General features: G+C 33.0%; 2 protein-coding genes across 3 annotated transcripts; one reads left to right on the top strand and one right to left on the bottom strand.

Moving 5' to 3' along the window:
* The first annotated feature begins 1,746 nt into the window (after positions 1 to 1,746).
* LOC144544474 (disease resistance protein RPP13-like) lies at positions 1,747 to 10,570 on the top strand. 2 transcript variants are annotated; one of them, XM_078292986.1, is made up of 6 exons: positions 1,747 to 1,917; positions 3,270 to 3,360; positions 3,450 to 4,093; positions 4,849 to 5,688; positions 5,934 to 6,275; positions 9,536 to 10,570. In XM_078292986.1, the coding sequence occupies exons 3-6, from the start codon at positions 3,462 to 3,464 to the stop codon at positions 10,431 to 10,433; spliced, it is 2,712 nt and encodes a 903-aa protein (XP_078149112.1). In that variant the 5' UTR covers positions 1,747 to 1,917; positions 3,270 to 3,360; positions 3,450 to 3,461; the 3' UTR covers positions 10,434 to 10,570. The 2 variants fall into 2 exon arrangements, with proteins under 2 accessions (XP_078149112.1, XP_078149111.1); XM_078292985.1 differs by having other exon boundaries at positions 3,443 to 4,093.
* A 9,802-nt stretch (positions 10,571 to 20,372) lies between these two features.
* LOC144544094 (uncharacterized) lies at positions 20,373 to 22,735 on the bottom strand. Its single transcript, XM_078292511.1, has 7 exons — positions 22,539 to 22,735; positions 22,268 to 22,391; positions 21,767 to 21,985; positions 21,225 to 21,644; positions 20,954 to 21,052; positions 20,625 to 20,708; positions 20,373 to 20,435 (listed from the first exon to the last, which is right to left on the bottom strand). The coding sequence occupies exons 2-7, from the start codon at positions 22,277 to 22,279 to the stop codon at positions 20,373 to 20,375; spliced, it is 897 nt and encodes a 298-aa protein (XP_078148637.1). The 5' UTR covers positions 22,280 to 22,391; positions 22,539 to 22,735.
* Positions 22,736 to 23,508: the final 773 nt, after the last annotated feature.

The following is a 23,508-nucleotide window of genomic DNA, read 5'->3' as shown; positions in this document are numbered from 1 at the left end:
GAGTTATTGATCCCGGTTCAAAAGTCACTTCTATGTAATCCAGAAAATATTGTGATCTTTCTAGGACATTTAATTTATAAAAAGTTGTATCTATTTTTGAAAAAAAACAAAAACTTTAATTTATTTAATGATTGTTTTTCAAAAAGAATTCTCAAAATAGAAACAATTTTTTATTAATTAAATGTACTAGATGGATCACAATATTTTCTAGATTACCTAGAAGTGACTTTTGAACCGGGATCAATAACTCAGAATCTAAGCATTTTTATTTTTTTCCAATAACACATAAAGAAATATATTAATTTTTCTTACGGCCGCGAAAAATCCGGCCTGGAAAATATTGATCCGGGTTATTTGTTGCAGTCTTTCTAATAAATCAAATTATATTGTATTTCATCTATTTTCAAAGAAATATATTCAACATTTCTAATATTTTAATAAAAAAATTAGAAATTTCTGTTTAAAAAAAAAAAAAAAAAAAAAAAAAATACACCGATCCACAGGATCGGTGGAGGTCTATTTTGTTTTGATTTTCTGATTTTCTGTGACATTCTGTGATATTCTGCGGCAAGGGAATGGTGGAGTGATAAATGGGCTGCACTGATCCTAGGGATCGGTGGAGGCTAGTTTTCGAAAATTCCAACAGTCTGGGCTTGTTCTATTAAATTATTTCAATGCAATTCTATTTAAAAAAAAAATCAAAAAATTAGGTGGTGCATTATTGTTGGGCCCACCACAATAATGTACTACTATGTTTGGTGCATTATTGTTTCTGATTCTGTGGATTATTTGTACTACTATGTATGTTTGGTGTTTCATATTCTTCACTGCATTATTGGAGGTCCTTTTCCCTTTCGTCTTTTTGTCTTTTTCTTTTTAATTTTTTTTAGAAAATTAAAAAGAAAAAGACAAAAAGATGAAAGAGAAGAGGACGTGGAGATAACAATTTTTTTATTCTGTATTATTGGATATAATTACTTAAACACTCCAAGTTTCAACCACAATAATTTAATATTTTTTTATTTAATGAAAACCATTGATTTTTAAAAATTCTAAAAAAATAATAAATAATTTCCAAAAAAAATATAAAATTTGATCTTCAAGGCACATTATATTGAAATTTTTGCAATATTTTAAATTTTTTTTAAGAACAGAATCTTTTTTTTTCAATTATGTTTTTATGTTAAAAATCCGTCTTTAAATTAACAAAGAAATAACATTTTCAACAACGTGAGTTTTTTTATTTGAAATTAGAAATGTTAGATATATGCAAACTTATCTTTTCATCTATATATATATATATATTCCAAACTTTCTTATAATGTTTGGTATCTAGCTAGCTTGGTGATTTGCAAATTTATAAACGTGTATTAAATGAATAATTAATTTATTGTAATAAATATGTAAATTTTTTTAGCCAACACAAATACGGACTGATCATATTTTCTATTTTTTGTTGTATAGTTCTGTGTGGCGTGTGGCTATATATTGTGTACATATCATGATGTTTTGTTGTTCTATTGTTTTCATCATTTGTCAATATTTATCAAGTTGGGATAATTTTGTATTGCTCAGTTTGATGTTTTGTATTATGAGCCTGGTATATGATCTTGTGAAAAGTTAGCTGGGCCCACCCTTGCATTATTGTTGGTACCTTTTTCTATGCTTTATATTTTTAAAAGAAAAGAGATATTCTCAACTTTAATTATGTCTCTATAAACTCAACTTTAGACAATGTTAGCTTTCAGCATATAAGCTAAACTTATAATCTCATCTATCCTTGAGATGAAACTAGGTTTTGTATCTAGCTATCTTATTCAAATGCGGAGCTTGTACATCATCAAAGAATTTTAAGCAAGAAATAATAATACATAGATGTTCAAACTCCAAAGCATATGAAGACACAACCACACAGAGGTATGAGTCCCATTATTATTCATAAAATTTCTCTGTCATTTAATTTGATTAAGTCAATGGTTCTGAAAATCGGCCGATACCGAGTCAATTCAGCTGAGTTAATTCGGTATCGGATGGGACCGGTCTGAGTTTCACCCGAGTCTCGCACTTATGCGATTTTTTGAGCAAAAATCGGATAAACAGTGCTTGACTTGGCCGAGTCATTCTATTTTCCGGCCGAGTCAAGTCGAGTTAGACCGAGTTGAGCCACGTCAAGTCGATTTTTTCTGAGTTAACTCGGTTTTGCGAGTTACGTGCAAAAAACTACAAAATCAACGGTGAATTGAAACAATCGGCCAAATTTCGTCTAAATTTCTTGCATTGAGAGCAAAATTAAACTGTTTTGATAATTCAATCGAATCAACTTCCTATTTTACCATGGCTGTCGAAGTGATTTGGAGAAACGGATGTTCGCAACTCAGAGAAGAGAATAGAGAGAAAGCTTTATACATTATAACATACTAAGTAGACTTGGTCTATGTAAATTGTATTGTTTTTTTTAAAATATAAATTGGTTCACAGTAGACCAATCCATACAAGTTATTATATAGATGAGTTCTTTTTTTTTGAGAAGTTTGGCAGAAGCTGCCAAAGATTATATTAATTTGAAAAATATAAAAGATACCAATACATGAGTTCCAGTGTGTGTACACTCCAGTTTTATAAAAAACCGGTACCATCCATCTCAACTGGTATTAACAGAATTGCACCTCTCTGACCAATCCCAGTGCTGAAATGTAACTCCGCACCTCATCTACTAATCCATTAAATCACTATATTATAAATTTAATTGTTATCAAAATATAAAATAAAAATACAAAAACTTAATTTTCTCTTGTAAATATTAGTTATGTTTTTATTATTTTATCTATTTTATTTCAAAATTAGATATTTTTTTAAGTAATTACAATACAAATTTGATTCTTATGACATGAATGTTTTTATTATTTGGCTCAGTACACCAATTATCCAGCCAGATCATCATAGTTTTTGATAGTAAAAATATATTATGCATATATTAATATTGTATTAATGAATTATTTTGAGTGTAATATTTTGCCTTAACATTTTTTCTTTTTACAAATTATTTTTATCAATTTTTTTCTTCTTTTTGGGGACAAAATAAGCTTCTGTCAAAAAAATCTGAGTTACCGATCCGATTCTTCCAATTTCGGCCGATTCATCCAATTCCGATTCCACGGTCAAGAACCCGATTCCGATTCTGAATTTCAGAACCAAGATTAAGTCTGCTTGTCATCATATAATTGCCATTCCTAATTGCATATTTAATTGTGGTCTTATTGGTAAAAAAGTGACAAACGTAGGAGCAAATTCGGTGATTGAATGAATGCGTTGATTGTGAAAATAGGAGAATCGTTGAGCTGAATTGATTCAACCTGAAAGGTACGCCGCAATTACTGTTTTTCCCTAGTTTATTAATACACTGTTTTTACCCGAATTTTTACTGGTACAATTGTTCACCCAGTTTGTAGGTAACTTGAAAGATGGCCGAGGGAATAGTTAGTCTGGTTTTGGGTAAGCTATCGGATGCTGTTATTAAGGATGTTTTACTATTACATGGTGTCGGTAAGCAAGTGGAGAGATTGAGTCGTGAGCTCAGTTGGATTCAATCTTTCCTAAAAGATGCTGACATGAAGCACATTATAAATGAGAGAGAGAAGCATTGGGTTAATGAGGTCAGAGATATTGCTTACGACATAGAAGATGTAATAGACAATGCCATTTTCTTGAAGGTTCCCGAGAACCCTGCAAGAGGATATTCTCGAATTGTTGGGGCTGCTAAAAGGATGTGGAGGAAAAGCAAAAAGCTTCCAGCTTTGCACAACCTTGCTGATGAGATGAATGAAATCCTGGCACGGATTAGGGAGATCAATGACAGTAGAGAGAGATACGGAATCAACTCTTTGGGAGAAGGCAGTGGAGTGCAGCCGAGGCTACCGATCAGGCCCCCTGTGCTACCTAAGATTGATGATCCTAATGTTGTCGGCTTCGATCATGATAGGGACAACATCGTAAATCTGTTGCTTGACACAAGCATTAAAAGGCGTGCTGTCATCTCAATTGTGGGACCTGGTGGGCTCGGAAAAACAACTCTTGCTCGAAAAGTTTATAATAGGTAAATATGATTATATGAATCAACTGTGTCAAAAATAGCTGAATATTAAGTTCTTTTATTCGTTCTGCACAATTATTTTCCAAAAATTAATACAGTTTCCTGCTGAAATAGGGTGATAAAATTGTGCAATGCATGTAATGTTGTTACACAAAAGACAAGTTAAATTTAATTTAAAGAAAATCAATTGAAACATTCCCTGAAAAGATGGTTTTGAAGGTAAAATTCCCTGGAAGAGTTTGAAATTGACAGATTTTTCACATCAAAAACATTATGTATCATATATGCATGCACCTCAAAAGTTCAGATTCATTTAATTTACCCGTTCATCTATCAGTATCATTAGATTTTAGACGGACCTATTTTCTGTTTGTAATTAAATAAGAAAATTACTCTCGAACCCTAATGTCAACCTAATTTTTTTCGGACATACAATCAATTTTAATTTTTTAGGATTATGGTAAATCTTGTCAAAGTTGTAGAGAGGGTTATGTTATCTTTTAATTGTGATCGTTTTACTTGTTGATACTCTGGTAGAGTTTCACAAAAAATGGTATTAAGAAATAAGTATATATGCCAAACTAATTAATTAAATTCTCGTTTACCGACTAGATGATAAAACTAAATTCTCTTTTCAAAAATATAAAGTGTGAGAACCAGGCTCAATGATAATATATATGTACAAGTACCAATTATAGGAGCAGAGGAATGCGATATGATTCAAACAATCTGTTTTTTTAATTTTTTTTTTGTTACAGCAATGATGTCAAGAGACAGTTTGACGTTTGCATATGGGTAACAATATCTCAAGAGTTCAAACTGATGGATATTTTGAAAAAGATAATAGAGCAAGTCGAGCCTCTCCCTCCAAACGACGTAGAAGGTGGAGAAGAGTATTTGCTTACAAAGCTTTACAAAACTCTTAATGGTCAGAAGTACACTTTAGAATACCATTTACGTCCAAACTCTCATGACCCTCAAGCTAGTACAAAGCCACAGCCAAAGAAGTACCTTCTAATCCTAGATGATATGTGGAGAGGTGATCTATGGATTAAAATTGGTGAAGTGCTACTTGATGTAGGGATTGGAAGTAGAGTATTGGTAACTACTAGAATCCAAAACATTATCGATGATGCCGAACCATATAAACTTCCATATTTAACTGAGAAACCGAGCTTAGAGCTTTTGCTGAAAAAGGCTCTGCCTAATCGAGATTTGAGTAAAGGGTTTCCCGATGAACTGTATGAGGTTGGAAAACAATTTGCTAAAAAATGTGGTGGATTACCTCTCGCATTGCTAGTTTTAGGAGGTTTATTATCAAAAAAACCTGCAAATTATGTTGCTTGGAGTAAAATGTTGCAAACTATGAACTGGGGTACTGATGGGAAAGATTGTACTGAGATCATGGCCACCAGTTACGATGACTTGCCATTTGTTCTCAAATCTTGTTTCATGTACTTTGCGGCTTTTCCTGAAGACCATGAAATCAATGCTAAAAATTTATTGATGTTGTGGGTTGCTGAAGGGTTCATACCTGCTGAAGAATCTAGAACATTCGAGGATACTGCTGAGAGCTTCCTGGAAGAACTAGTGCAAAGGTATGCTTCAATAGTTTAACATTCTATTACATATTCATTAAACTTATCATTTGATTTTTTTTTTTAGATAAAGATATCCTACTTTTTAAATTTTTAAATTCAATTCATATTCATGACTAACATTATTCTTATAGGTTTAATATTATATTTAGTTAAAATACACTTGTTAGTCGTATTCATGCCAACATTTTTCATATAATCCAGAGGATCCCATTTAATTAAATTTTCTAATTTAATTTCAACAGAAGCTTGGTTCAAGTATTACATAGAGACACTGATGATTCCATCACATATTGCCGTATACATGATCTCCTTCGTGAACTAGCAATCCTAAAGGCTAAGGAGGATAACTTTATCACAATTTGCTCCAACCCTGACAATTGGAAGAGCAGCGCCAAGGCACGTCGTGTGGCGGTTCATTACTCGGGTTGCAGTGAATTGATGGAACATGCAAATCCAAATCTTCGTTCTTTGGTGTGCTTTGAGGACACAATGCCAAATTGCTCTCGGCAAAGGCTGCTTAAGGTGCTTCATCACAAGGCACCGAGTGTAGATTTCGAGTGTTTTCATGGACTCAATCAATTAAGGTATTGTTTATATTTGCAGAATAAAACAGTAAAGTGATAAACAGAGAGTATGATGAATTGTTTTTTTTTTATTGCAATCTTAGTATCAAAGTTTTTATAGTGAGGCTTTATATAGCCAATTTCTATCTATTCCCCAACGGTTACCTAACGGTCAAATAAAAAGATGGAGTTGCCCTTTTTTATTAATTAATAACTCTCTTTTTTTTAATAAATGGTCAATGATGAAAATAGCCCTAATGGGTCTGAGTCCTATAACTGGTGCTCTAATTATCTTGTTTGTCAACACTCCTCCTGAAGTTGGGGTTGTAAATGTCGATGAACTCTTAACGTGTTCATATTTTTTTTCAAATTGTCTTGGATCTAATCCCTTCGTAAAGATATCTGCCAATTGGTCTTCACTTTTTACAAAAGGAGTTTCAATTTCCTTTCCTTGATTTTTTTCTCTAATAAAGTGACAATCCACGTCAATGTGTTTTGTTCTCTCGTGAAACACTGGATTGGATGCTATGTGTCGTGTCACTTGGTTGTCCAAAATATTTTCACTGGAATTTTAATTCCCATATCTACGAGGAATTGCTTGATCTATGTCAATTCACTCACGGTTGATACCATGGCACAATATTCTGCCTCGGCGCTTGATCGTACCACGATATTTTTTTTTTCTTTTTCATGTGAGAAGATTTCTGCCTACAAATGTACAAAAATCAGCTGTCGATTTTCTATCAAACCTCTCGGTTCAATCTGCATCGAAATAGCCACACACATTGTTAGAATTATTATTTTTCATGCAAATTCCTTTTACCAGATGTTCTTTTTTAATACTTTAAAATTTATTTGTTAATTCCAAGTGTGGTGTTCTTGGAGCTTTGTATGAATTGGCTAATTTGACTTACCAAGAACGAAACATCTGGGAGGGTTACTGTTAGGTATATCAATTTTTCTACAAGTCTCTAAAATTAATTTATATCTTCTAATGACCCTTCTTCGCTATTTAATTTATGCTTACCATCTATTGGTGTTGAGACCAGTATCCTTTAATAAATCTGAAGTATATTTTCTTTGAGAATAAATAGGCCTTTCTTAGAATGTGCGATTTATATTCCTAAAAAATTATAAATAACCATGATCCATAACGTCAAATTTTATTTCAATTGAAATTTTAATTAATTAATTTCTTCTTGGTCATAATGTTATCAACATATACTAATATAATGGTAGTATTAATTCCTTCAAATTTTACAAATAAATAATAATCTACATTACTAATTTTAAAATTACAAGAAATTAAATGAGAACTTAGTTTGCCATTCCATGCTATTGGAGATTGCTTCAATCCATAAATGACTTTCTTCAATTTGCATGCTAATCCATGATTTTTTTTCTTCAATTCGGAAAAATGATCTACAATGGACTTATATAATTTAAATTGGCACTAGGCAATCTATTTATTAAATATGTGGCCGTGAGTATGGCATCCGACCAAAAAATCTTTAGTACATTATTTTGAAATAAAAGAACTCGAGTCATTTCAAGCAAATGTCTATTTTTCAGTTCGGAAACACCAATTTATTCGGGTATATAGACACATGTTATTTGATATAAAATCCCTTTTTGTTTGAAGAAATTTAAAAAAAAAATATTATAAATTCTGTTCTATTATCGGATCTAAATATTTTAATTTTTATATCACATTGATTTTCTATAAAATTATAAAACTCTTGAAAGTGAGAAAATACTTCACTTTTATTTTTTAGTAAATGTAAAAATTTACTTTAGAAAATTCGTCTATAAAAATTACAAAATATTTGTATCAATTAAATGATTCAAAAGATTTCTCACTTTTACTATTTGATAGATGAAACGGTAATCCAGTATGTTTTTCGTAATTTACACACTACACAATTACTACAATCTAATTTTGAAAAATCACGAATATATTTAAGAATTTTATCGGAAGGATGTCATAGTCTTTTATGCCAAAGAGTGTGAAAATTATCTTGTTTTTTGACATTTAGATTGAATAATTTAAAAGAGTGTCAAAAACCCTTCACCAATTATTTTTCGATTTCCCAATTCTTAAATGTTACATATTTGAAGAAAAAATTGCATTGCAATTTAATTCTTGTATTAGTTTTTCAATTGAATAAATTTGTAGAAAAACTACTTGTATACAAAATATCTTTTATATTTTTGTATATCTTTTCTTAAATATTACATAATCACATGCCATCAATTTTGGTTTTCGTACCATTTGCAACAACAACATATTAGTCATTTATGGATAGATCTAAATTGGTCAATAAATCTTTGTTGCAAAACATGTGATCAGTTGCACCATTATCTAAATTGTTTTGATTTTCTGAAGAAAGATTTATTGAATTTAAAGCAATACCATAACATTTTGAGATATCTTATTAAGACAACCACGTAATTAGTTGCTAGATTAGTTGCCTCACTTGATCTTGGTTTTCTTGGACTGGATTGCTCTGATCCGTTTCACCATTTTTCTCTCAAAAATCTCAGTTAAATGGAGGCCTCTATTTTATGACCAAATGGAGAGGATGTGTCACTTTTATTAAACCATTTTTCTTCTTTCTCTTCCTGAGAGTTCTTTCGCTGATTCACTCCCCATGTTTCCTTTCTTTGAGGTCGCTGCCTTTTTTTTTTCTCTTTGTCCTGATCTCCTTCCCTCTCCGTCGTTCTTCTTTTTGGTCAGAGATAAGGATACAAGAACCAACACCAGATCGGGTGTTGATCTCCTTTTTGCAATTTGTAGAAAACTCATCGCTAATCTCTAGGTTATGGATTTTATCAATTTTCTTGCTTGGTGGAGTATCTCAGGTTGGTATGCCATAATTGCTGTTATTTAGGTTTGATAGTATTTTTCTGGGTTTCTAGTATTTTACTGGTACTGTCTTTTTGGTATCTGTTATTTGGTATTGGCTTTCTGGTATTTTGCTGGTACGACACTGCCCCTTTTCTGGTTTTGATGTTTTTGCTAGTATTTCTGGTACTTAAATTGATAAGAACATACACTCTTGTTATTTTTCTGGTATGAGTGGCTGTCTTGTGTAGCTCTTGGTGGCCTTTAAGGCACTTGGTTTATTTTCTTTAATTGGTTGTCTTGTGTATCTCAGGTTGGTATGCTATAATTGTTGTTAACTAGTAACTCTGTTTTATCTAATAAATGGTCAATGATGAAAATGCCCCTAACGAGTCTGAGGCCTAACTGGTGCTCTAATTATCTTGTTTCTCAACAGGTATTGCGAACTTATTGGCACATTGAGTAGTAACAGAATATCTTTTGAGTCGTTCATAAGAGGCTTGAAATTTGTGGAGACCCTTAATTTCTATCAACTACAAGATCATGGTGACTTGCATGATGATATATGGAATGTGAAAACACTTAGGCATGTGATGCTAAATTACATGGATTATACTGCAGGACCCTCATCATCTGCCGACCTAAAAAATTTGCAAACACTCAGGGGTGTGAAGTGCAGAGAGTCATGGAATGCACAGTTGCCTAAACTACCAAATTTGCGTGATTTAGATATCAAAGTGGAGAACTCCTTTTCATGGGATGTAATGGCCAAGTTGCTTGATACACTGAATCATCTAACCCGTCTTTATTTACATGGCAGTGAAGTGCCGCAAACAATTGTGGAGATGCAAAGGTTTCCATTTTATCAGCATTTACAATCTCTGATGTTACGAGAGGAGTCCTCATCCCTCAACAACAAGTTGTCACTTGAGGTTCGCATGTTTCCCATCCACGTCACAGTGCTTCAACTCTATGATCTCCAGTTCAAGGAAGATCCGCTGCCAGTGCTAGAGAAGCTACGCAGCCTCAGGTTGCTCTTGTTGGAAGGAGAAGTGAATCGAAAGATGAGTTGTTCTGATGGAGGCTTCCAACAGCTACATGATTTGTGCTTTCGGAGCCTAACCAATCTAGAAGAATGGGAGATAAAAGCGGGTGCCATGCCCATACTTAATAATGTGTACCTATTCGATTGTGACAAATTAAGGGTGCCTCTCGGGCTTCAGTACCTGTCCAACCTCAAACAACTTAACATAATTAGTTGCACCGAATTAAATGAGCATAAAGATGAGATCCGCAACATCTGCAAACATGTTCCCGAGATAGAAATATTATAGGACCAGCAAGAATCTGTAGAGTGTTTTCCTTTAATTTATTTGTGTTACTGTTTCCATCATTTTCTTTTTCTTTTTCCTTTTAATTTATTTGTATTTGTTGTTTGGTTTTATTCCTCCATCAATGATTATTTTTGGCACATGTGGTGAACATATTTTACTCAGGTCACTCTAGATATGTATTTTGAAGATAAAAGACTATCGTGGTAGTACGTGTGTTTATTTGCTTCTAACTGCTGAAATATTTGTATTTTGTTAAGTACAAAATTTTTAATTTCTGCCGCATATACATGTTATCAGTTGGAGAAAAAAAATGTAAAAAAAAAACTAATTAGGGCCGCTATAAGGAAGTCCATTTTTCAGGACCAGAATTTCAAATTTTGGTTATTCTAATTCTCAAAATTTGTTTCAATATTTTTTTAAAAGTTTTAATATAAAATTTATATCATTAAATTAATTAAAAGGATAATTCTAACTCACATTAAGCTTTTATTTACACATATATAAAAATATTGGATTTTGATGTTGGATACCTTTACAGCTGAATTTTTTTATAAATATCCAAAACATAATTAAATTTCAAAAACTAACTAAATTTCAAAAACTAACTAAAGTTGCTCATGATTTTGAAATCTACCCAAACCGCAAATTTGTTTTGCGATAATTCAATCTAAAACCGCAAAAAAAAATTGTGGTTTTACAATTCCAAAACAACATTTTTTTTTAAAAAAAAAACAACAACAAAAACAAAAACCGCAAATTTTTTTTTTAATAACAATAATTAAATAACTTCAAGTTTTTATTTTTTTTCAAAAATAGATAGAACTTTTTATAAATTAAATGTCCTAGAAGGATCACAATATTTCATGAATTACATAGAAGTGACTTTTGAACCGGGATCAATAACCCATAATCTAAACATTTTTATTTTTTTTCCAATAACACAAAGAAATATATAAATTTTTCTTACAGCCGCGAAAAATCCGGCCTGAAAAATATTGATCCGGGTTATTTTTTGCAGTTTTTCTAATAAATCAAATTATATTGTATTTCATCTATTTTTAAGAAAATATATTCAACATTTCTAATATTTCAATACAAAAAATAAAAAAAATTTAAAATTTTTTGTTTAAAAAAAAAAACAAGTCCGGTTAACCATTAACCAGATATGTTATTTTTAAAATATATATATATATATATATATATATATATATATATAGAGTAAGGCTGGGGTGCTATGGATAGCATAGAGGCCTCTATGCTACGGCACAATATTCAAGTTTTCAAAATTCAAACGGTCGATCCGAACCATTCATCTTATTCTCCATATTAATATCTACTTGGAGACCAAATTTTACATTTTTCTGAATTTGTTTACTATTTATTAAGTATTTTACAAAATTGTTGATCCAACGGTGGCTGCACAAAACAGTAAAACCGTTGGATTAGCGATTTTCAAAGTGGCTTAATAAATAGTAAAAAAATTCAGAAAATTATAAAATTTGGTCTCCAAGCAGATATTAATATGGAGAATAAGATGAATGGTTCGGATCGACCGTTTGGATTTTGAAAAGTTGAATATTGAGCCGTAGCATAGAGGCCTCTATGCTATCCATAGCACCCCAGCCAAATTCATATATATATATATATATATATATATATATATATATATATAACTTTCCTGTTAATGGTTAACCAGATATACTGTGTTGAGTCCGGGAATCCATTAACCGGAAATTTGTCCCAAATCCGGTTATTGGATAACCGGTTTGGGTAGTTTTTAAAATTTGTTCAGGATTTGAATTTTTTTTTAAATTTTATTTATTTTTTGGATATTAATAAAAAAATCGGGAAAATAATTAAAGAATACAATCATATTGATGATCAATTCATAAAGAGATAATATTAAGCTCGAAGCTCGTAAATAATATTATTGTCACTAACAATTGCAAGGATAAAAATGTTCTTATATATTACAGACTTTCTACCGGTAACAACATATATCAGATTAAATTTGGAATTTTTTTACATCCATTAAAAATTACGGGACACATTTTAAAATAAATCATCCGTACAAATTCTAATTTTGATAAAACAGTTCTGACCAAATATCAAACTGAAATTGGTTTGATACCAATTAAACCTCTAGGTTTCTTCGTTGTGTGGTCCATATGATCAAGCAGACTCTATCCACTTTCAATTGGATCTTAAAATAAAACTAAAAATTAATATTCGGTCATTTCAGTTGCAATTAATTAAAATCTGCTCATTTCGTCAGAACTTGACTAAAAAAAATTGTGTCTAGCAATATTGATTCAAATTTCATATTTATTTATTTTTCCATAATTTTCTTCAGTTACAACTCAATCCAAATTATGGAACACTAGTATTTCGGTCATTGCTGGTGGGATTAACAAAAATTTGCTCATGTCCGGTGGAATCGATCAAGCATACTCATTTTGACTAGAAACGATCAGATTCTGACCTAAATTTTTTTTATACTGGTGTGTTTTACTTCTCTTGATAAAAGTATACAGGCGTGTTATATGGTACATAATTGATTTCATATATGCTAGCGGCCATAGAGTAACTAAAATTTGCTAAATACAGGCGCATTTATTCGTCGCGCGTTATCTTTTTTTTTTATTATTATTATTCCGGATCGATTCTTAAGCATATTATTGTTTTGCTTATTTTGAGGCGGTTAGAGGATTTATTAACCTTTTTTCTCATTAATTTATTGACAAGTATTTTTTTTCAATAATGAAAATATACTTTTCAGATTCTAATTTCAAAGAGGATTTATTGCCTCTTTTCATTAATAAAAATATACTCTTGAGATTCTTTTTGTTTCATGCTTTAATTGCATGGTATATTGTCGTGGTATGAATTGTAGATAGATATATCAAATTTGAGTGGTGAAATTAGCAAAATTTGCATGTCTCAGGATGTCAAAAACTCAGCTGATCGACCCAAGCGGAACAATCAGACCTGAATCCAACTTGAATTGACTCGGATCGGATATATGAGATACGAATATATCCGACTTGTTTGATTTGTAACTATTAAATTTGAAAATCAATTCTTTTGATATATGCAATCGATTAGAGACAGAGTCAGGCTTTGCTTAGATGGAAGAAAGAAAATTTAATTGAAAGATTATAATCAGATGTATTAATATTATATATGATACCACTTGCTGAAACGGAGTGATATATGCCACGTGTCTTCAAAACAGAAGGTCATGCAAGCATAGTTAAAAACCTCTCAATTATAAATATTTATCAGAATTTTTTAATTGAATTTTAAATAGTACTTTTTACATGAAACTGTGACACGTGCCAAATAAATTAAATTAGTTATCATAATCATGCAGATTAAACTTTTGAGAGTCAATTGGAGAAAAGTTGAAATTTAAGGTGTGACACGTGCACAATGGTTTTTTTTTTCTACTTGTTAGTTTATTTTTGTTGTCTTTATACTTTTTTTTTTTTTATGAAAAAAGTGTTGCATGTATGGAAGATGCTCAATGCATACAGAACGGCCATTTTTATTAATAACCCAAAAAAAAAAGTTTTTTACAAAAATAACCTCAAAATCTAATTTTTTTCAAATCTAACCAAACCGCCAGGGTTGCTGGCGGTCCACTTCTATAGCAGACCGCCACTATTCATGGCGGTCCACTTTTTTTTTTTTCTTAATATTTTCATTTGTGAAGTTTTAGTTTTTTTTTGTTTAGGGTATTTGTCAAAACATTAAGGACTTGGCATTTATTAAAATTTTAAATTTCAAGTTCTGACAGCTTGGGCGTCTTTTTTTTTCGGTTTTTATAATATATGTATAATATATACATATATACAAACATAGATACATACATACATACATATATACATACATACATATACACATACACATACACATACATATATACATATACAGTTTTTTTATGATGTATTTTGGACTGTAGCTCTTTATTATGATTGCAGTTTTATTTTATATTTCATGTTGGTTTTTATGTTTTCTCTGCTTTACATCGAAATGGTCTTCTGAAATTACAACGTATCTTTCACGACGTCGGAATAATAAGTTGACAAATACAATTAAAGTTCAACGATACAACTGAAGTTCACAAATATTCATAACTTAGTTCACCTAAGCAAAATAATAAGTTCATCTTTCACGACGTCGGAATAGACCCAATAGACGAGAAGATTTTCTGGTGTCAGCTGCAGGAGCAGCAGTACTTGTAGACCCTTGGCTACTAGATGATTGGGTCGCAAGAGGTGGTTGTGTTCTACCAGTTGCTTCAGCAACAACTCTCGCATTTTCTCTTTCATTGTGTTCGTTTATGGCATCTGAACATAACAACAGAATCCAGTTATTAATATAATAAGATCATAAATTAATTCCGAAAAATGCAACATACCTGCCCTGCGCATGTCAGAAACGGAACGGCGAGCTTGATTTCCCGATGGCCTCCTACCGCCCATCTCGTCCATGGTCATTACAGCACGTTTGTGTCTCCTCCTCCCCTTCCTTATCCATCCTTCTGAAGGGAGTATTCTATCACCGACATACGCAGGCCACTCATGCTGGTTGGGATAAGAATGGAAAGATCCACCCCAAGTAGAAGCAAGGTAATCGGTACGATACATGTCAGCGACATAGTGATCCTCGCAGAAGTTTCTCACTCGGCATACCGCCATCACGTGACTACAAGGTATTCCAGAAAGTTGGGGTCCTTGGCATGTACAGGTCACCTCTCTTGCCTCTCGGAATTGCACTACGTACTTGAAAGCCCTCTTCACAAACTCCATAGTGCCATCTGGTCTACGGCTGGAAGGAACGTACTCATTTGGATTGTGCACTTCGAATTCTGTACCGTCATTACCCATCGGGATCACGGTCATAGTTGCACCTTTATTCCTGTGTTTTCTTAGTTTCTCCTCCACCCTTGTTGAAAATGACTGGTTCATCCTTATTAATTCTGCGGCCTTAGCACGCCGTTCCTGAAACCAGGTATTTAACTTGTAGAAAGTGTCTTCTACAACTGCAGCCACAGGCAACGTCCGGCTCTCCTTGAAGACTGCATTCAGCGATTCAGAGCCGTTGGTGGTCATAATTCCCCAACGGTAACCTCCATCACGTGCTTGAAATATTTTCTCGTATGCTGGTGTCTCTTGGACATCTCTGGGGTTATTTTTGCCCACCTTCATTAAGTAGAGATTTGCTTTCGGCATATACTACATATAAATAAGGAAATAAAATAATATAAGAAAACAATTAAAATAAAAATATGTTAACAAGGTACAATAAGACATGTAAACAATCATCTACAAACACATACCTTTGCAAATTCTCTACTCATCTCTTCCACCCTTCTCGGCTTCTTCTTTTTGCAATTACGTCTGAATGTTTCTAGGACCCAGCTATCGTTTCCGGTTGCCTTGCTAAGGTTCTCCGCAACGTGTTGCATACACAACCTGTGCACACACTCGCCAGTATGTGTTGACCAACCGTATTCTTCACGATCAAAAACATATTTTATTCCTTTGTGCTGGTCTGATATTACAGAGAAAAACTTTGTTGGCCCAACCACCCGTCTTCTTAAAAATTGCATAAAGAATCCCCAGTTCTCACCATCCTCTTTCCGAACAATTGCAAACGCCAAAGGCAACAGCTGGTTCTCAGCATCATATGCACATGCTATCAGTAGCCGCCCCTCGTAACGGCCAGACATGAAGCATGCATCAATGCTGATAACGGGTCTGATGAATGACACAGCTTGGATACAAGGACCAAAAGCCCATGCTATGCCTTTGAATTGTTGAACTCCCTCTATTAGTACTCCCTTCTTGTCATAAATGGGGCCATGCCACCGCTGAAATACAGTGCCGGGATTTGTACTTGCCATAGCCTGGAGCAATGGTGTCAGATAGTTGTATGAATCCTTCCAACTACCGAATATTCTGCAAATCGCAAGTTCACGACCTCTCCACAACCTGTTATATTTTGGGATTACATGTATGTATTTGTGTCTGACGGCCATAGCCACCGCCTTGATGCTCATCGATGGATCCAACTTAATGTCTGCCTCAATTGCATCGGCAATTAGTGATATTGTCAGGTTTGAATGGTCTGTCCTTGTGGACGCAGACTTGCATGTATGAGGTGGTTCACACTTTTTAATTATCCATGCTTCCCCCGAACCCGCAGGGGTTGCATAAAGGCGAAACTCGCAACAAGGGGCATTTTTGCATATCACAACCAATCTTTTTGATTCCCTTTTTTCTAATATACATTCCCAGTTGCCGTGAACGTGAGTCTCGTGGATTTTCTTTACAAGTTCATCTATGTTGGTATAGACTTGCCCTGGGGCAAGTTCACGATTGTATACAACACGAGGACCAAAGAAACTAATGTCAGCCTCTTCAAAAGCTGTGGTATCGTTGAATGTGGCGACATGATGCCTATTCCCCCGACCCCTGATTGGGAATTTTTCTTCCCTGGACAAACCTGGTACATTTGCATCACCATCTGATAAGTCATCAGATTCCCAAATTCCTTGGTATTCATCTCCAGTTTCCATTTCTCTTTCCGGTATGGCATCAATAGCATCAACATCAATATTAGTATCATTTCGATTAACGGATAACTGTATCGGTACTGACTCTGGTATAGCTGGAAATGTAGGGATTATGGGTGCCTGTCTGGGTGGTGGTGGTGGTGGTACAACTTCAGTAAACTCACAGGAGTTTTTGGTACCCCGGGTTGTCATAACAGGGACTGTGGTACCCCTGGTTGTCATGAGGGGAGTGGTGGTACCCCTGGCTGTCATGAGGGGAGTGGTGGTACCCCTGGCTGTCATAAGCCGAATTGTCATAACCTGAAGGTCCAACAGGGGGAGCCCTAGAAGGTCCAGCCCCAGCCGCACTAAAAGGTCTAGCCCCGGCCTGGGGAACCCTCCTAGAATATAAGTCTATCATCGCGACCCCCCTAGACTCAAATTGTTGGTACACAGCCTTCCACAACTCCTCATCTGTTATAGGAAAACTCACAAAGTAAGGTTTACCCGCCCCAGCCCGTTGTGTGTCAATTCGGGTAGCCAATTCTAAGTCATACCGGTTGGGGTTTACACCAGTCTTTTCGTATACTAGTTGCTTAAGTTCAATAAATGTGGTTCTTTCATTAACCTGCAAGCCGAATGAGGCATCTTTCGAGTAATACACGCCCTCTACACCCTTAGTTAGCTTACCACCCACGTACAGTGCAACCAGCATTTTTTCCTTAACAAACTACATTTAAAAAAAAAATTCATAAGAATTACAGTATAATAGATTCATTATTTTTTGCAATTTAAAAGTTAATTATAATATTAATTAAAGACTAATTTATAGTATTTACATACTGCGGGTATAATAATTATTAATTAAAAATTAAACAGAAAATAATTAAATAAAAAATAAAATACCTGTAGCAATCGCCTCTAAATCGCCAAAAATCGCTTCAAAATCGCCAAAATCGCTCTCTCTTTCTTCTCTGTGGTTTAACAAATGAGACTGTGTGCTGGAGAGAGAGAGAAAGCGTGCTTATAAGACAGCTAGCGGACCGCCAGGGATACTGGCGGTCTGGTCCCTAGTGGACCGCCCAAGCTGTCAGAACTTGAAATTTAAAATTTTAATAAATGCCAAGTCCTTAATTTTTTGACAAATACCCTAAACAAAAAAAAACTAAAACTTCACAAATGAAAATATTAAGAAAAAAAAAAAAAAAAAAAAGTGGACCGCCATGAATAGTGGCGGTCTGCTATAGAAGTGGACCGCCAGCAACCCTGGCGGTTTGGTTAGATTTGAAAAAAATTAGATTTTGAGGTTATTTTTGTAAAAATTTTTTTTTTTGGGTTATTAATAAAAATGGCCGCATACAGAATGATGTTGTGTAAAATCTCTTTTAAATCTATATGTACACGTATTCAAATTGTAACAAATAATAAAAAATAAAAAAAGCAAAGAATAGCAAAGAGAAGTACTATAGTCATTCTTGTGTTAGAATATTTTAGCTCACTTGTAAAATTTCTACTCACAGTTCAAATTAAAAGTAATTACAATGATGAAAATATCATAAAATTTATATAGATATATAATTACTAAATAATTAACTGATTAAAGTGATAATATCCATATTATTAATCTTTCATTTTTTAATATCTTTCCTAGCAATAATATTTTTGATTAAATGTTTATTCTCTCTATTTAATATTTTTATGGGCTCATTAAGGATAATTAAGAACGTTAAAGATATAATCATGATGATTAACAATTGAATTAAAGAGGCAATTATTATATAACTTAAGATTAGCGTTGTATAAACAAAATTTGTTGGAAATAAATTATAATATTTTGTTACCCTTACTTTAATAATATACTCGAGAAATTAATTAAACAATTATGATAGGATTTCGGTTCTTATATTATATTTTATTTTCTCGGTAATAACTGAGAAAGTAATATGGGGAGCTAATGCGATTTTTTTTCTTGCATAGTAATCATGCGCATTAATATAATACAATATTTTACTGAAGACCTTTAAAGTTTATTTCTCGATAATTCTAAAGTTATTTTTGCTACAGAGAATTCAATTACTAAATATGCACCACTAATTGTATTCTTCCTTTTCAGAAAAATAAATTATGAATCTAATTGCTTAATAGAAAATTAATAAAATCAGATTTCGGTTTAATGAAATCATCTTCATATTTTAGTTAAAAAAAATCTAGAATGTCAGTAAGAAATCAATTTTTAATTTTGATTATGATTAGGATCAAAATAGGGGGAGCAAATTAAGAAAAAAGTTTTCATTTTCTTTGCTGTAATTACAAACAGAGAGAAGCTGACAAATGAGGCCGCTCCAATTAATTTTCTTCAGAAGATTTTCATTTTAGTCCTCAAGTTTAAAATATTACAAACGGAAATTTTAAACAATTATATTAAAATGAGAATTTTGAGCTTTTCAAACACAAGTTTCAACATGTATTATCTAAAATGAAATTACATTGATCAGAGCATGTTTTATCTAAAACCAAAGTATACATAATATCAGAAAACAGAAGACCTATTGTTGCCTATCGTGCATAGCCTATTCCATAGTCGTTCATAGCGATTGCCATGTAAAGCTGTTCTCATGTAATATATTAATCTCAGTGTTGTAAATAACAGTATGCGGTCGTTGGACGGATAGGGTACTGTCAAATGATTAATCGGGAATAATTGAGAATAATCGGCTATAATCGAAAATAATTGGCCGATTAGTCAAAAAAATCCATAATAGTTTGATCACCACCAACGACTAATCAGCCTAAACATACATTTTTTACAATACTGATTAATCCCAGTTTGCATTCATGTCATCCAGAACAAACTCTACCATACTAGCAAATGCATTTCAAACCCATTTGTAGATCCAAATCAAACCCTCCATGACCAGCGGATGCATTTGCAAAAGAGATTCAAAATTGTACATCCAAATTAAAGACATTCAACATTGTACGTAAAATGTGTTTTACGGACCAAATCAAAGAGACAAGATTCAAAAAACAAACTGATCAGACTACTATTTGCTAAATAGGAATAAGGTTGTCTATTACAGTAGAATACTATTTTTAAAATAAAGCAACATAATAGCAAAATATAAGAATAAGACTATCCATTACACTAATCATAATCATAATTTGCTCCTGAAGGAAATAAGCAATAAAAAACTAAATAGATATGACAATGAATTACAGGAGCTTCTTGAGCTCCTGAAGTAGGACTTTGCACCTTACAAGGGAGTAACCGATAACAAGGGTCAATGGACTTTTAAAGTTATGCAACATCAAAATATCTCGATAATTATCTGGTTGTGGAAGTAGTACATCCACATAATTTACACTAATCCTTTTGTTTATGCCTTTAACATCCTTGGTAGTGATAATTCTGACTCAATAGTTCTTCCTTTTATTACTATCTACACAAATCAAATAATCCAAAAATACATTATAGATGTCAAAATAAAATAAAAGTATATATATTCATAATCTTTCCACAATTATTTCTTATTAGTATCTGGATTCTTTACCATCTTAAAATTTAAATAAAACAGAAGTTTTATTGAATGCTAGAAACTACAAAAATAAAATTTTTAAGCTGGCCTTACTTGGTTGAAGTCATCCAGGATTTTTTTCAAATCCACCATGGACATCAAAAGTTCAGTGTGGTACTGGCCGTACTGCTTGTAAATCTACACAATGAGCACAAAAGTTAAACAATACTAAGTGAACTAATTTGTGCTCAGTAAAAAATTGAGTAAAAGTAACTTTGCCTGTAGGTCGGGGTCGAACTTATTCAAGCCCAACAAAATATCAATTACTTCAGCCACATGAGACCAATCTATCTCAGGATATTTATTGGCGATGTACGTAGTTTCCTTTTCGAGGTGTAAATTCCACCAAAACAGGAATTTCCATCATGAAATATATTAGCCACCTTGCTTAGTTGTTCTGCAAGGGATGCCAGGTCCTGCTTTCTCAGTTTGTCAAAAAAGAGTGCTAGCTCTTTCCCAATTGAAGGTTTAGAAAACTGTCCCTGCTACAACGGCAAATAAGCAATAAAAAAGAAGATGAATTTCTACATTGAAGTTTGGATGTAAATTAACTCGAACCATTTGTTCTAATTTTTTTTTTTGTCATAATGTTATCATTGTCATCAGTTAGTTCAAAGCTAAAATTTAGGGGAAGCAAAATGACAGATAATATACCTGGTCGTGAGTCTTTGAAAGCATCGATACTTCTTTATTATCTTTAGCGAGGGTAGGCAAGATTTTGCATAGTTTGGAACTGATTGGAGAATCTGTTGCATCTTTGACAATCATCTCGTATGCCGTCAACAACATCTCTGGAGTGTATGTATTATAGAGGGTAGACAAGGTATTGCATAGGTCGGGCATGAGTGGAGACAGTGTTGCATCTTTGACAATTATCTCAAATGCCCTTAACAACATCTGTGGAGTGTATGTAACTTGATTATCTGCATTATCCTCTTCTGTGAGGGTAGAGAAGGTTTTACATAGGTCGGTCATGAGTGGATACATTACACCATGTACTGCATCTTTGATCATCAACTTGTATGCCGTCAAAAACGTCTCTGGAGTGCATGTACCTTGATAATTTTGAAGAACCTACCAGAAAATTGAACAAAATATATACATGAACTTTCAGAGAACTGAGATATAATTTCAAGTACATGAATTTACTAATTTTCATACACATACTGTAAAAAGTTAAGGTATAATGAACTAACCTTGGAGATCTCACTTTGATCCTTGCACTTCTCCCTGAGGAAATTTAAGACTCCCCTTACATCAGGGTTTGCTATATGCTCCATATTCTCCATTACTGCATGCATGTTGTTTTCCCGGAATTCAAGAATTATTGTTTCGAGAAAAGTGCGGGCATCTAGACTGAACTTTGGGACCTCTGTCACTTCTGGCATGTCAGACAGCTTCAACAACCATCTAACCTTCAATAGAGAGAGAAATAGAGACGAAAAAAAGTTCAGAATTTTTATTAACAGATTTTGTAAATCTCAGTACATAAACATGTCTGATTATAGTACGCAAATCCTCCAATAAACCACTAGAACTCTAGAAAATGATTAATTTAAGATCTGGCATTATACAAATCCTCATATCAGACTAATTATTGGCCGATTTCCGTCAGACTTGGTTGATCCGAATCTGAATTGTCGTCGGATGACCCTAGTATGTACTCTAAGATTACTATTATCAAATTTATAATTTACCTGAATAATCATCCTGTAAAGGAAGAAGCCGCACTTGCTAAAGTTCGGAAAAAGCTCTTTGACCTCTTCTGGATACTCGACGTCCAAGGGGGACAGTTATCAATTCAAGGCAAGACCTCATATGCTAAAAACATGAAATAACTTGATTTAATCATAAAAAATTGTTGCAAACCAAAGCTAGATAAACCAAGTTTGACATATTTGCAGCGAACTAAAACAAAAAAATACGTAAAAATGTATTATAAAATGATAGGGAAATAAGCAAGGATACCTGCTCCCATCTTATCTCCCGATCGTCTTTGAAAACACTTGTGCGAACTGTACTCTCTCTAGTAGACGATCTAAGAGCAACATAACTTTGGCGCTTCAACAGTGAGTAGCTCGTGACAGAAGGGCGAAGGCTTGAGAAGCTGTTGTGCACGTAACCGCCTCGAGTAAGAAAATAGATAGTTTCCATGCAATAGCTGAAATGATCTAAGAAGAAAGATAGAAAAAATATATATATATATTATCAGCAAGAACATGCATGTAACAACACAACGATAAGCTAGAAACAAGTAGTACCGTGGTGCGAATAGATGGATACCTCGATTAGAGCTTGTGTTCAAATCGCAGCTAAAGAGAGAAACAGGAGGAAGAGAGAAGAAGAAAAAATATCAGAGTTGATGGGTTTTTCCAAGTTACAATGACCGCCTTAATTATATTATAGAGTCAATGGCTCAATGTTCATGTATATATATTACCTTTCTATAACTTGCGTGTGGCGGTTTAGAATATTTGTTTCTTGATTTCTTCAACTCATTGCTTTTTAAGAAAAAAAAAAAAAATACAGAGGAACTCAAGCATACCTTGCCGAAGAGATGAATTAAGTTTTGAAACTGTTGTAGTTTAAAATGTTCATAATATATTATATAATATTAGTAAATTAGTTTGAGTGCAATTTATTTAGTTATTTTAACATAACTTTTTTACAAATTATTTTTTTTAAACAAATTTCTAGTGTATTCATAAAAACTTCTAAAATAGTCAATTTTCTCATGGAAACATATCAAAATCCAATATCTCCATAGAAATTTAATATTTTTTTTATCATCATTTATTCATTGGATTTTTAAACAAATATACTCATACCTTTTAAATAAAGATGCCACTTTCTAGCGTCCCATTAATTTAAGCTTTTTACTGGTATGAGTTCCTCACATATTTTACATAGGTTTATATCAAAATCATTTATATGTCTT

Source organism: Carex rostrata, chromosome 26 (genome assembly GCF_964058835.1).
Source record: "Carex rostrata chromosome 26, lpCarRost1.2, whole genome shotgun sequence".
Classification (NCBI taxonomy): domain Eukaryota; kingdom Viridiplantae; phylum Streptophyta; class Magnoliopsida; order Poales; family Cyperaceae; genus Carex; species Carex rostrata.
The sequence above is the reverse complement of the archived record's forward strand: the minus strand, read 5'-3'. Positions and strand labels throughout refer to the sequence as shown.